General features: G+C 34.7%; 1 protein-coding gene and 1 non-coding gene across 3 annotated transcripts in view; both read right to left on the reverse strand.

The window, feature by feature from the left end:
• Positions 1–1,096: 1,096 nt before the first annotated feature.
• On the reverse strand, positions 1,097–1,168 carry TRNAK-UUU (transfer RNA lysine (anticodon UUU)). Its single transcript has one exon. It is a non-coding gene; the product is annotated as a tRNA-Lys (tRNA).
• A 9,329-nt stretch (positions 1,169–10,497) lies between these two features.
• Positions 10,498–13,531, reverse strand: part of LTN1 (listerin E3 ubiquitin protein ligase 1) — a 72,245-nt gene continuing 69,211 nt past the window's right edge. For both annotated transcript variants that reach the window (XM_057545327.1, XM_007173807.3), the window contains 2 exons: positions 12,451–12,618; positions 10,498–11,849 (listed from right to left, as the gene is read on the reverse strand). In XM_057545327.1, the coding sequence (XP_057401310.1) occupies positions 11,787–11,849; positions 12,451–12,618 (231 nt within the window). In that variant the 3' untranslated portion in view covers positions 10,498–11,786. The remainder of the gene's footprint in view (positions 11,850–12,450; positions 12,619–13,531) is intronic.

The following is a 13,531-nucleotide window of genomic DNA, read 5'->3' on the forward strand; positions in this document are numbered from 1 at the left end:
ACACTAAATGAAAGGAAGGGAGAATTGGGCGTCAAGCCAAGATATCTCATTTTAAACAGACTCTTCTGCTCCCTTTTAAAGCATGTGAAGGAAATGACAATCTCCAAATGAATGAACCAGCTAATTCTTATACTGATCTGTTCTTATACAAACTGCCTGCTAGAAGCAAAAAAGGAAATCCTTTGTGAAAGATAACATCATCAAGAGTTAATATCACCATCTCAATAATTTTTCATGTACAATGTCAGGCATTCAGGCAAAAGTTACCTACCATACCAGGAGGCAACAACAAATGATTGAAAATCAAGAGAAAAAGAGAAACTGGCATTAAGAATTATCAAACATGGGCTTCCAAATAACTTCTAAGTAACTGTAATATGTTCAAGAAAATACACAGGATGAAGAATTTTAGCAGTGTTCAAATCAATAAAAAAGAATTAAATAGATATTATAGAAATGAAAAATAATGTAACTGAAATTAAGAACTCAGTAGATGAGTTAAACAGCAGATTAGACACAGCTGAAGAGAAGACTGGTGAATTAGAAGATAGGTCAATAGAAAAAAATCCAGGCTGAACATGAAAAGAAAAAGAATAAAATAATAACAAAACAGAAGAGAATCTAAGACACATATGGTTCACTGTGAAAGTCCTAATTAAGTAGGAGTGGAAAGAAGAATAGAGCAAACACGATATTTGAAGAATTCATGCCTAAGAATTGTCCCAAAATGACTAAAAAAATCAAATCACAGATTCAAGTAGTTTTACAACTCCTAGCAGAAAAGATCTGACACCATAAACAAAACAATGAGAAAAATCTTAAAAGCAGCTGGGGGTAGGGTGGGGCAAGGGACACATTTCTTTAAAACGAATAATAGTACTTACAGATTTTTTGCAACAGAAACAATGGAACTCCAAAAGACAAATGAATGATACTGTCAAGGTGATGAAAGAAAAGAACTGCCAAAGATGCAGAGAAGAGTGAAAAGCAATACAAATAGTAATTATGACACATATAAATTAATATACAGACTTAAAAAACAATAACATCTTATGTTTTTTTTTTTGGCTGTGCCATGCGGTTTGCAAGATCTTAGTTTCCCAACCAGGGATCAAACCTGGGCCACGGCAGTAAAAGCACCGAGTCCTAACCACTGGACCACCAGGGAATTCCCATTATGAGTTTTAAAATATAAAGAAAAATAAAATACTTGAAAATAGCAGTATAGAAAACAATAGTACTGAAGTTATATAAAGGTCCTTCAATTGTCCAGGAAGTGGTAAAGGCATTAATATATGAGATGTTGTTAAGTCAAGTATGAAGGTTATAATCTCTAGGATAACCTTAAATAATAAGCGAATATGAATTTTATTTATAATGTAAAATAGGACAATAGGAGGAAATGAAAATAGTAAGTATTCATTAATCCAAAAGGCAGAAAAAGAGAGACAAAGGAACAGGAGACGAGACAACCAGAAAACTAATTATAAAATGTATCCACAACTGTATTATGTAAATGAGCTAAATATTACAATTAAAAAACAAAGACTGTTAAACTGGATAGAAAAGACTGTACATTTTAATGGCATATGCAACAACAGTACTTACACAAATACCAGAGGAGCTGCAAGAGACACTGTTAGTTGTCCTCCCATATCTGTTCTCCCCATCTTCCTCAACAATAGAACTCTTGATTTTTAGCTGGATATGTGGCTGCTTGGAATAAAGATTATATTTTCCAGCTTCTCTTGCAGCTAGTGGTGAACACAAGAACAAATTCTTTCCAATGAGAAATAAATAAAAGTGTTGTGTGTGACTTATGAGGAAAGTCCCTAAGGCAAGGCTGCATGCTCCTCTTCATCTTTCTTCCTTTGTGCTGAATGTAAAGTACCCAAAACGGCTGGTGCTTGAGCAGTCACCTTGGACCATGAAGTGGGGTCACACATTGAGAATAGTGGAGCAACAACATAAGAATCCTAGGTCCATAAACAGACATAAGAAGCCAAGGTCCATATACATACATAAGAAACCTAGGTCCCCGAACTGCTTATATCTAGACTTCATTTACAAAAGAGATCAATTTCTTTCCTGTGTAAACCATATTTACTTTGAATTTTTTGTCACTCAGAGCCAAACCTAATCAATACTGAATTCTCAAGGACTTCTCCCCAAATTAAAGAATATTAACATCCTTCTAAGCTAGATCTTGGTCTCGTATCCAGAATATATTAAAAAGTCTTAACAACTCAACAGCAACAGCAACAAAACTTTACCCCGATTTAAAAATGAGGAAAGGATTTGAATAGATATTTCTCCAAAGAAGATATACAATCAACGAGTATATGAATAGACAGATGCTCAACATCATTAGTCATTAGAGAAATTCAAATCAAAACCACAATGAAATAATATTACATATCCACTAGGATGGCTATATATAATTTTTAAAAATGCAAAATAACAAGTGTGGGAGAGACTGTAAAGAAACTGGAACCCTCATACCTGGCTGAGTGGAAATGTAAAATGTGGCAGCTGCTGTGGAAAACAGTTTGGTGTTTCTTTAGAAAGTTAAACACAGAATCACCGGTAATTCTACTCCTATGTATATACCCAAAATAATTGAAGACAGGTACTCATAAAAATAATTGTACACGAACGTCCAAAGAAGCACTATTCACAATAGTGAAAAAGTGAAAACAACCCAAATGTCTATCAACAAAAGAATAACAAGCCAGTTGTGGTATATACATGCTATGGAATGTTATTCAGCCATAAAAAAGGAATGAAGTACTGATAAACGCTACAATGTGAAGGAACCTCAAAAACATGCTAAGTGAAAGAAGGCAGGCATAAAAGGTCACATATTATTCAATTCCATTTATATGAAATGTCCAGAAAAGGTAAATCCATAGAGACAGAAAGCAGGTTGGTGGTTACTAGGGGTAGGGTGGGAGGTTGGGAAGTAACTGTTTAATGTACTAAATGCTACTAAACTGTCCACTTTATTTTTTTATTTTCTGGCCATGCCCCGAGGCCTGCAGGATCTTAGTTCCCTGACCAGGGATCGAACCCAGGCCAACAGCAGTGAAAGTGCTGCGTCCTAACCACTGGACTGCCAGGGAATTCCCACTGTCCACTTAAAAATGGTTAATTTTGGGAATTCCTTGGCAGTCCAGTGGTTAGAACTCCACGCTCTCACTGCTGAGGGCCTGGGTTCAAACCCTGGTTGGGGCACTAAGACCCCACAAGCTGCATGTCGCAGCCAAAAATTAAAAATAAACTTTAAAAAACTAAAATAAAATGGTTAATTTTATGTTATGTGGATTTCACTTAATTAAATAAAACCTAAATCCAGCAAAAACTATACAACCAACAAACCTGTTAAGAATAAAAAAGCCTCTCTCTCCAGTTTTGATAACAGACTGACTGTTCTATAGCCAGTAACAAGTAAATCAGAACCAATTCAAAATCTATGTAATCAACAATAACTTGATTCAGTAACCTTGCCTCTGCAAGCCAATCATTCAGCGACAGTCTCACACTTTTGAAGGTCAACCAGTCAACAATAAACTTATCACTAAATCTTCTGAAAGCCGGCTGGCCAACAGGTCTTGCCAGAATAACCATGTAAGAGTGATGTCAACCCACTCCACCTCTGTAACCAACACAACACCAGAACAATGCCCGAGTCAAAAACCTTACGTAAAATTAGCAAATTGGATTTACTCAAAATGACAGGCCAAACCAGCATAACTCTCCCTTTCTTAAGTAATACAGGCTTTGTTTCAGATATCAAGTGGTAATCTTGATCTCTTCCTTGGACAATTCTCACATCAAGATTATTTATAATACCTCACTTGACAGTATCCCAATGGACCCTTGGACCAACAGGAAAGATAAGCGGCCTCTTGAGTCCCAAACTCCAATAGTCCTCACATCTGTTGCCAGGTGAGTTTCTCAAAAACAATCTGAACTTTGACTAGGGCTCATTGAGCTCTACTTGCTGAATTTATTTTATCTAAGAGTTCTAAACAAATAGATCTTCATATAAGGTTACTTAGTTCTGTCTTTATGATAATCAGACCCACTGCTTGGTTTGCTTTCACTTTCTTGTTCATCTATTTATACAAATTCTTGTCTTATGTTTTCTTATTTTGTCCCTTACTGTCTTGTGTCTGTTGAACATATATGGAAGTGCTTCATAGGGAACAGATGGAGGCATAAGCTAAGTCTCCAAATCAACACAAGTTGGCCCTGAAGACTAATGATTCATTTAGACTGATGAAAACTGGCTGTTAAAATGATGGGTCAAACTTTGCTTTGGGTCCCCTGTGAGATCCTCTTAAGAGTTCTCCCCAAGACCTGGCAATTTGTGAAAGAAGTTCACTTTGTTTAGTCCATATTTCAGGATCAGTTGTTGGGGTCACAGATCACTTTGGCTTCTTCCTATCCTCTGCTTCGTTGAAGAACCTCACCTATCATTAACAAACACACTCGACTAACGTAGTGCCTTTTTCTTGTTTGTCACTGATTTGTCTGTGTCAAAGGCACAATCTCCTGCTGGCACAATTTTCAATATAATCCTAACTCTTGTGCTTAACTTGATAAAGGCAAATTTTTTGCTAAAAATGTCTTAGAATTACAATAGCCATTATAGGGAACTTCTGATATATCAAAATTAATACATTTCAAAGGAGCTCTAGAAAAATTAGGGGGAAAAAAGCCTAAAGCATTCAACAGTCAACTTTTGACTGGCATGCTGTGGCCTCAAAATGAAACAATGACTCTTAGAAAGCCTCTGTGAAAGAAATACCAGGTCGTTCCCATTCAAACCTTCTAAACCCACCCTGCTTGCACCTTTCTCTCTACCCAGCTGTAGCTTTACCATCCACTAAAACCCCTTCTATCCTTCCGCACCTTCTTTTACCTCCAAGACAAGTAATCCTTTCCTCAAAGTTTTTCTTAACACAGATCATTTACATTATATATATTCCTTCAAAACTATTAGACCAGAATGCAGATCTAAACAAACTGATATTTGAACCTTGATCTAGAGTCAAGTTGAGAGCTTTAATCAAGAATTTTCTTAACCTTAGGAAGACAAATTTATGCAGAATTCAGAATTTGGTTTGATATTTATTGTCCTGGACTACCAGGTTTGTACCAACCGGTTCACTTAATTGTCAGCCCCTCAGATGAGGGCAAAAAGCTTAAAAGCAGCAAAAACAATGACAACAAAAAAACCACAAAAAATTAGGAGAAGGTTTAAATAACTCAGCTCTTCATAATTCAAGAAATGACCTTGAAAGGGTAAGCAAACAGGAAATGCACTACCAAGGCCATTTCAGATGTCTTTCCCTTAGGAAAAGTCTTAACAACTCAACAGCAACAACAAAAATTCAAAACTATGAACAAACAAAAAAGATGAATAATTAGCAGACTCCAAAAACAAACCCAGAAAAAATTTCAAACAATATTCTGGAGTATCCTCAAGAGCTAATGTAAAGGCAGACAGGCTTGTCCTTTTTTTTCCTTTTTTTTCATTTTCAAAAAAAAAAAAAAAGGACAAGCCTATTTGTTCATAGTTTTGAATTTTTGTTGTTTCATTACTACCTCTCTAGTAATGTTACTCCAGGAAACACTAGCACTTAACAATTCCCCAAACTTCTTCTAGACCCCTAGGGAGGAAGATCTATAAATACAGATGGACAACAATATACTGATATTGGTAACTTACCTACTACTAACTTTACCTACTAATAATTCTATTACCATAGTACATCAGACCCCTCAGAGTACTAAAACCACTTAAATAATGGAAATGTCCAACAATCTATAACTATTATTTCAGGACCATTATCAGAATATAGTACTTTCCTCATGGTACAACCATTTAATAAACAGAACTGCCAGTTAAAATTTACTGCAGAATTATTTTTTAAAATTCTGGAAAACGCTACATGTGACCAAAGTATAGCTGATTTTGACATATGACTACACTATGTTGTGGTTCAAAAATTAACCAAAGGATAAGCTATGATCCCAGAATTTTACAGGCAAAAGACTCTCAAGACATAGGTAAAAGTATGTGTAGCTGAGTTTGAGTCCAGAGTGATTCTTCCTAGATTATCAAGAACCTTTATTTTTGTATGTACATGTAAGGTTAGGCCTGCACTGTCCAATACAGTAGCCACTAGCCACATGTGGCTAATGATCACTTGAAATGTGGCAAGTGTGACTAAGGAACTAAATTTCTAATTTTTATTTTTTATTAATTAAAATTTCAAAATAGATCCAGTTATTGGAAAACTGTTAAGTGTGTTTGGAAAAAACTTGGGTATATGAATTTACTTTTTTAACAGTAAATTCCCTGACATCTAAATACAGATAAAGTATTTCTGATGAAAATTTCCTATCTAAATTGAAATGCTATAAATTTAAAATACACTGGATTTCAAAAACTTAATATGAAAAAAGAATGTAAAATATCTAAATTTTTTAATTGATTATATGTTGAAATAGTATTTTGGATACCAAGTTAAACAAATTGTGTTATTAAAATTTCACCTATTCTTACATTTTTGGCTACTAGCAAAACTTAAGATACCATATGTGGCTCACACTATATGTCTACTGAATGGTGCCTGATTAGTCCATGCTCTAAGGTAACTGTTGTCAACTGGGGACAATTTTATCACCTAGGTGACACTTAGCAATGTTCGGACATTTTTGGTTCTCATAACTGGGATACTGCACTGGCATCTAGTAAACAGAGGCCAGGGATGCTGCTAAACTTCCTACAATGCACAGGACAGGCCCCAAAACAAAGAATTTTGCAGCTCAAAATGCCAACAGTAGTGAGGCTGAGAAACTCTGCTCTAATGGTTTTTCAACAGCATCACACACATCAACAATTCGTTGCCTCTTACAGCCTATCCTTTGATCCAACAGCTTATTTTCTCTTGCACTGAGAAACTGCAGCCTAGACTAATTAGTTGAAGTACCTTCAGAATTTGTACTTAGTTCACCTTTAAATCTGACTGTATCAACAACAGCTAACATCACAATGCTGAAAGACTGAAAGCTTACCCCCTAAGATCAGGAACAAAAAAAAGATATCTGCTCTCACCACTTCTATTCAACACTGGAGTTTCTAGCCAGATGCCTAATAAAAGGCACCCAGAATGGAAAAGAAATAAAACTGTCTCTATGGCCAACGACAAGATCTTATATATAGAAAATTCTAAGGAATACACACACACTATTAGAACTAGTAAACAAATTCAGCAAGGTTGCAGGGTAAAAGATCAATATACAAAAGTAAATCTGATGATACTACATAATGTATATTTTCACTTTCTCCTTCTCATTTTATCAACTGTACACCAGAACTGTATGCCCTCTCAAATCCAGAAACTCTCTTAACTTTAGCTGATAAAAGAGATTCCCATGATTATGATTCTGCAGTTCAAGAAGTCCATGCCCAGAACAGACATTTTGAATACTCCACTACTAAGTTCCTACAGATGTCGACTGTTAATGGGTCTTATCTTAAAGAATGAATGTTATCTGGTTATACAGTAGTATCCAGGACTTAACCAGATAGGCTCAAGTGGTCCAACTTATGGTCTTCTATAGGGAACATCATATTACTAAAAATAAAAGAGTAAATCGATATACTGTAGCCAGTATTTTTGAAATAGCACATCAATGTGGAATGCCATGGAAACTGAAGTTTCTTAACCTCCTCAGGTACCCCTATAAAATCTGGACAGCAAATATACAAATTATTTGATGTCTTGGTGCTACACAAAGAAGTTGCTGTCCTTAAAAAGAAAACCACAGGTTAAAAAAAAAAAAAAAAAAAAAAGACTTTAATTGGAAATAGCTGACCCGCACGCCAAACACTGCTTAGCCCAAAGTCCTTCTGCAAGGAACTTTTACAAAACAGAAAGAAAAATTCATGGAGCGGTTCAAGGATTCATAAATACACAAAATTTTTGCCTCTAATTTTGAAAACCAAACAGAATAACTGGACTGTAAAACCTAAAGTATAAAATCTGGCAAAGCCCAAAGAGCCTTCTGGTCCCACCAGATAAAACCTAGGATGGACACCTGCCATATTCTTCCATAAGACAACTCATTGTAGTAAGGACAAATTGGCCATGATAGTAAACAAGCAGAGGGAAAGGGAGTTCTTGGATGCAGAGGATATGACTATTCAAGAAAAGTCTTAAAGGAGAGCAAGAGTAGAAGACTACTCGCCTACTCTTCAAGATTAATTATAAAGATGTTTTTTAAAGAAAAAAAAATGTGTGTAGAATTAACACAGATAAATAGACCAATGCAATAGAATTCAGAGGCCAGAAACCAATACACATACAAGATTCAGTAATATAAGAGAGGAGGCACTACAGAGTCAATGGGCAATGGGTGGACTATTTAATAAATAATATTATGAAAACTGGCTATCAATATGGGGCAGCACTTCTACCTTACAACAGTCACAAAATTTAGTTTCAGGTGAATTCGGTATATTTTGAAATTCATAACTTTTAGAACAAAATATATATAAAAGAATTTTTTTTTAAGCCTCAGGGAAGGAACCAATTTTTTAAACCTAACACAGAAAAGGCTCAAACATAAAGGAAAAGAATGATCAATTTAACCGAAAAATTCTGTATAATATAAGACAGCTACAGACCATGTTACAGTCAAGCCACCTACTCGAAGTATCCCTGTAAGAGATACATCATTGGGATCAAAATAATAATATATAAAATCCATGAGAAAAATAGGCACATAGATAATATATTCACAAAATAATGACCAATAAATATATGGAATAAAGCTAAGATTCATGGTAGCCAGGGAAATATAAATTAAAACAAACAGCTACTATCTCACAGCTCTAACTGGAAAACTTCATAAGTGGTGAGACTAAGCGTTTTAGTGATGACTTAGGAAAACCAGAATTCTCTTACACTACCACTGGGAGTGCAAACTTGCACATCACTTTGGACAGCAACTTGACAACATCTAAAGTCACAGAGCATACATCTAAAATCAGAGTATCTACCACCTGAAATACCATGTGGGTGCATATGTCCAGAATATCTAGCACATTTCATTTGCATGAGAAAATATTATCAAGAATGTACACTTGCAGCACGGTTCAAAATGGCAAAAAATAACAATTGACATGACCATTAGTGAGGGAAATGGTAAGCAAACTGATACAATGATACTAAACAGCAGTTATGTTGAATGAGAAAGCAAATTACAAAAGAGCACTTGTGATAGGCTATCATAAACTTTTAAAAAGCTGCTATATATTAATTATGGATGCAAACACATGGTAAAATATAAAATCTTAAGTAGAAAGGAGTCACACCAACTTCAGAATAGTGGGTTAGCTCTATGGAGGGAAGGAGGAGATGGCCTCAGGGAAGAGTACAAAAGAGTAACATTTTATTTCTTTAAAAATCAGAAGCATATATGGCAAAATAGTTTATGAAGAGTACAAGGGCATTTATATTATTATGTATATTTGAAATATTTTGCAATTAAAAAGAATTTTAATGGGCACATATGGTATAACAATCAAATAATAACATGAAGTATTCACACCACAAAAACTTGTCAAGTAATAACATTAATTATTTTAAGCCACAGAACTTATGTACATACATTACAGCATGTGATAAATATGAGTTAAAAATAAATTCTAAAATTTGCAATTTACATTAGGGTTTTAAATTAATAATTTTCCTAATGGGCTTTGAATCTCATGCAATTTTAAAATGTCCTTATGCTAGAATTTTAAGGGATGCTCTCGAGTTATCAAAGCTATATAAATAAACTTTAATGTGATATTCTGAATTTCAGTCTTATTTTGGAAAGCTTTTTCTTTAGCATATAAACAATAACAAGCTTTACATTTATATTTACAAGTCTCTAAGAAATGTGCTAGGAGTCCTAAGTATGAGGAGTAGGTATCCCACTTAATTATAGTGTTTCACCAAGAACCTGATGCCCTAAATAATAATGTGGAAAAACAATGCTCCATTATTCCCTTTTCTTTTCTACTTGGGGTTTGGGTCAGAAATCAAGATGTACCAATACTGGAAAAGTTATAAATGAAGTCTTATTATAAAAATTTTTAAAGGAAAAGTGTGTAATTTTCACAGAGGAGTAACACAATCCTTTGGGTCTACTATGTCAGAGAGAGACACAGAAAAGAGAGAATATTTTAAGAAAGGGGTTAAGAAGAGGTAGTAGCATTTTGCTATCTGTACTTCACTTACTGACTCCTTGAGCCTCAAGACTATAAGATAATAAATACTACAGAGAAAAATTTAGGAGACAGACAAAACTGGGCCGGACACTGCATCTACAAATACAACTCGAGATCTTTAACTCACACGTAATACTTCACTCTCCACTACAATACTCTGACCACATTCATACTATTTCAATAATAACCATTTTACCCAGTTGATGGTAAGCAGTAATTTTATTTAACATGAGTTGCTTTTTGCCAATTAAACATTTGCAACAGAGATGATTAGCTGATCCTTCAAGTAACCTTGCTATTAAAGATGCTAATATTTCCCATGTGATGGAAGACTGCAATAAAATTATTCCAAGTTCCAAACTTCCACAGTTTTATATTTTGGGCACGATTTTTAAGGGCAATAGTGCTGTGGCAAAAGGCAGGTTTGCACCTACCCCATTTCAGCCTGTTAAACTGAATTTTACTTAGTATTAAAATTCTTAACTTGTACTTCTGAAGGCTAGAAAAAATTACCTCCCTGCAACTCTCTAATTTAGTGTAACTTTGACCAGTAAGAATAGCAAAATTTGCTTACAAAATTGAAAGCCTCCTACTAACATTTTTATATTTTTTGTTTTTTCCACCACTTAAGTTTCAGAAATAACTCATTTATTTCTTCGCTCTTGATAGAGGAATAACTACCACTCTGCTTCACGAATAAAATAATCTAACTCCTGTTTCTCTCAAATTCTCACCCTCTGGAGACTCATTCCAACTGAGTAATAAATTCACTGACAAGTCTGCAATTCAAATTTCACTAGTGCAAGGAAATTCTTCTTCTACAGTAAAAGGTCAGCGTTGTGAATTTAATTTTCTGAATTTCATAACCCTTTATAAATGGAGGCACCTTGAAGTTCAGTTTACACTCTTTTATATAGGATTTCAGAGCATGCTTTAAATAGCTTAAGATAAGCTATATTAATAGCTTAATGTCATTTTATCATTAAAATAATCTACAAATATCAGAATACTAATTTTGTTGTCGTAACTAATAAATAAGTCTTAAAATATCTGTAAATGTAAATCAACCCTCTCAATTCATTTACCTCACTCAGACTGTTCTAGAACATAGATCAACAAACTGAATGGGTTTATCAGTATAATACAGTTGTACAACACTTTCACAAATTCCAGTTCTGTAATTTAGGGTTTTTCCTTATTTATTTTTAAATGTACAAAGAGATTAAACTATTAATATAAATATTTTCTCTCCAGTATGTAATATTCTTATGTAAAAGAAAAGGTTTCCGAACATTTACAAAGAAATCTAAAGGTAAGTAAACCTGATTTTAGGATCATTACATTAACCAAAATAATTTTCCAGAGAAGGTCCTATTTGAAAGAATGCTCACTGGCCTTCTCACATCAACACTTCAAGATGAATCCAAATCCACTGCCTTTGCTTGATTTACTTCAGGGATCAATTCCAATGGGGAAAAGAAAAAAAATCTCAGAAAAAGGTCTCACGACAGAGCGGACAAGTGGATTTGTTGCTAGACGTAAACCATTTGTACTGAAAAAGAAAAGTGTATTTAAATGTTAAAAACTTTTAAAATTGCCATTTTACATACACATCTAAAGTTACCTTAAAATAATAAAGTAAGACAAGGGAGAATACTGAAATGTTTGCTCCCCTCCGCTCATCTCCAAAATCAACACAACTTAGTATTCCTTCCAAAGGCCACACTGTGACGCTTTCCACCTAGGCTCATGCACGCAACCACGAAGATGTGTAAGGAAGACCTCCTGTGAAGGAACTGAACATAGGGTGGCTTTCTTTCCAATATGCTGTTTAAAAAGAGCAAGCAAAAAGCTCTCATGCCAGATGGCTCTCAGTTCCAATTTCTTCAGTCTCCTTTACGGTGTAGATCTTACAAGACCATCTATTTTTTGAGTGTCGAGAGCTATTTTAGAAACATCCACTTATTAAAGGGCTTTGATGCCACCAGTCTCGGTAAATTACTAATTATCTTTCACAAATTTTGAAAAAACATTTTTAATATGTCTCCCATTAACCACAATTAAGAGTTTAACATCCACTGTTTTCCAAGGTTAGATATCATACATATAGAATATATATAAGATATAAATAAGTTAATTTCTCTTTAGCTTACCAAGCAGGCTGAATGGAACTTTTTCTTGCATGTTCTACAGGCTTTTTTGGGAAGAGAATAGTTGAAACCGTGAATGACTGAGAAACAAATCATACAATCTTCAACACCCTCAAAACGTTTGTCTACATTATTTTTCCATAATGCTAAGCCTTCCATAATACTGCCATTCTGTTAAAAAGAAAAATAGATAAAGTCAATACACACTGAAGACCACCAGTATTATTTTTATTCAATTTCACAAATTTTAAAGTTGTATTATAATTTGGAGAGAAGAGAATCTGCTTGGCTATATTCACGATTCTAAGTTTTAAGAATACTGGTTTTTAAAATGACCTCCCAGGTTTTAGGAACCAGATATAATTTTTCTACATTAAAGGCAGACTCGAAAGAAAGGCTCCTGCTCCAATTTTCAAGTTTTATAGTCTTAGCTTATTGTTTGATGAAACTTTTTAAATAATTAAGTCATTTGGATCAGCTCTCCTAACTTTTAACTAAAAATGATGAAATTAACTATCTCACCTACTCAAATGCTGATTTGTTCCAGCTCTACAATATTGGTGAATATACTTGTTTTAAGATAATTTTTCTTTACTGTAGAATGTCTGAGATACATCACAATGTGCAAACAAAACTAGAGACTTACAATTTGTTTAAAAGGCAAAGGTCTTTGAAAGTACTGGGATTTCTCTAACCACAGAAGGAAAGTTGAAATGTTAAAGTAAAGTAGCTCAGAAGACATTCATCTGTCCCATGTCTCACAAAAAGATTCCCTCTCAAACTTTAATACCATGTATTGTTCTGTATCATCTACAATGTCAATGAAGTAAAGTCAATTCTTCTCAAACACCAGAAAAAAAAGCTGTAGAGCCTGAAAAATTAAAACAGCTTGGCAGGGGACTTCCCTGGTGGCGCAGTGGTTAAGAATCCACCTGCAAATGCAGGGGACATGGGTTCGATCCCTGGTCTGGGAAGATCCTGCATGCCGCGGAGCAGCTAAGCCCATGTGCCACAACTACTGAGCCCGTGCGCCACAAATACTGAGCCCATGTGCTACAAACTACGGAAGCCTGCACGCTCTAGG

The sequence above is a fragment of the Balaenoptera acutorostrata genome, chromosome 4 (genome assembly GCF_949987535.1).
Source record: "Balaenoptera acutorostrata chromosome 4, mBalAcu1.1, whole genome shotgun sequence".
NCBI lineage: Eukaryota > Metazoa > Chordata > Mammalia > Artiodactyla > Balaenopteridae > Balaenoptera > Balaenoptera acutorostrata.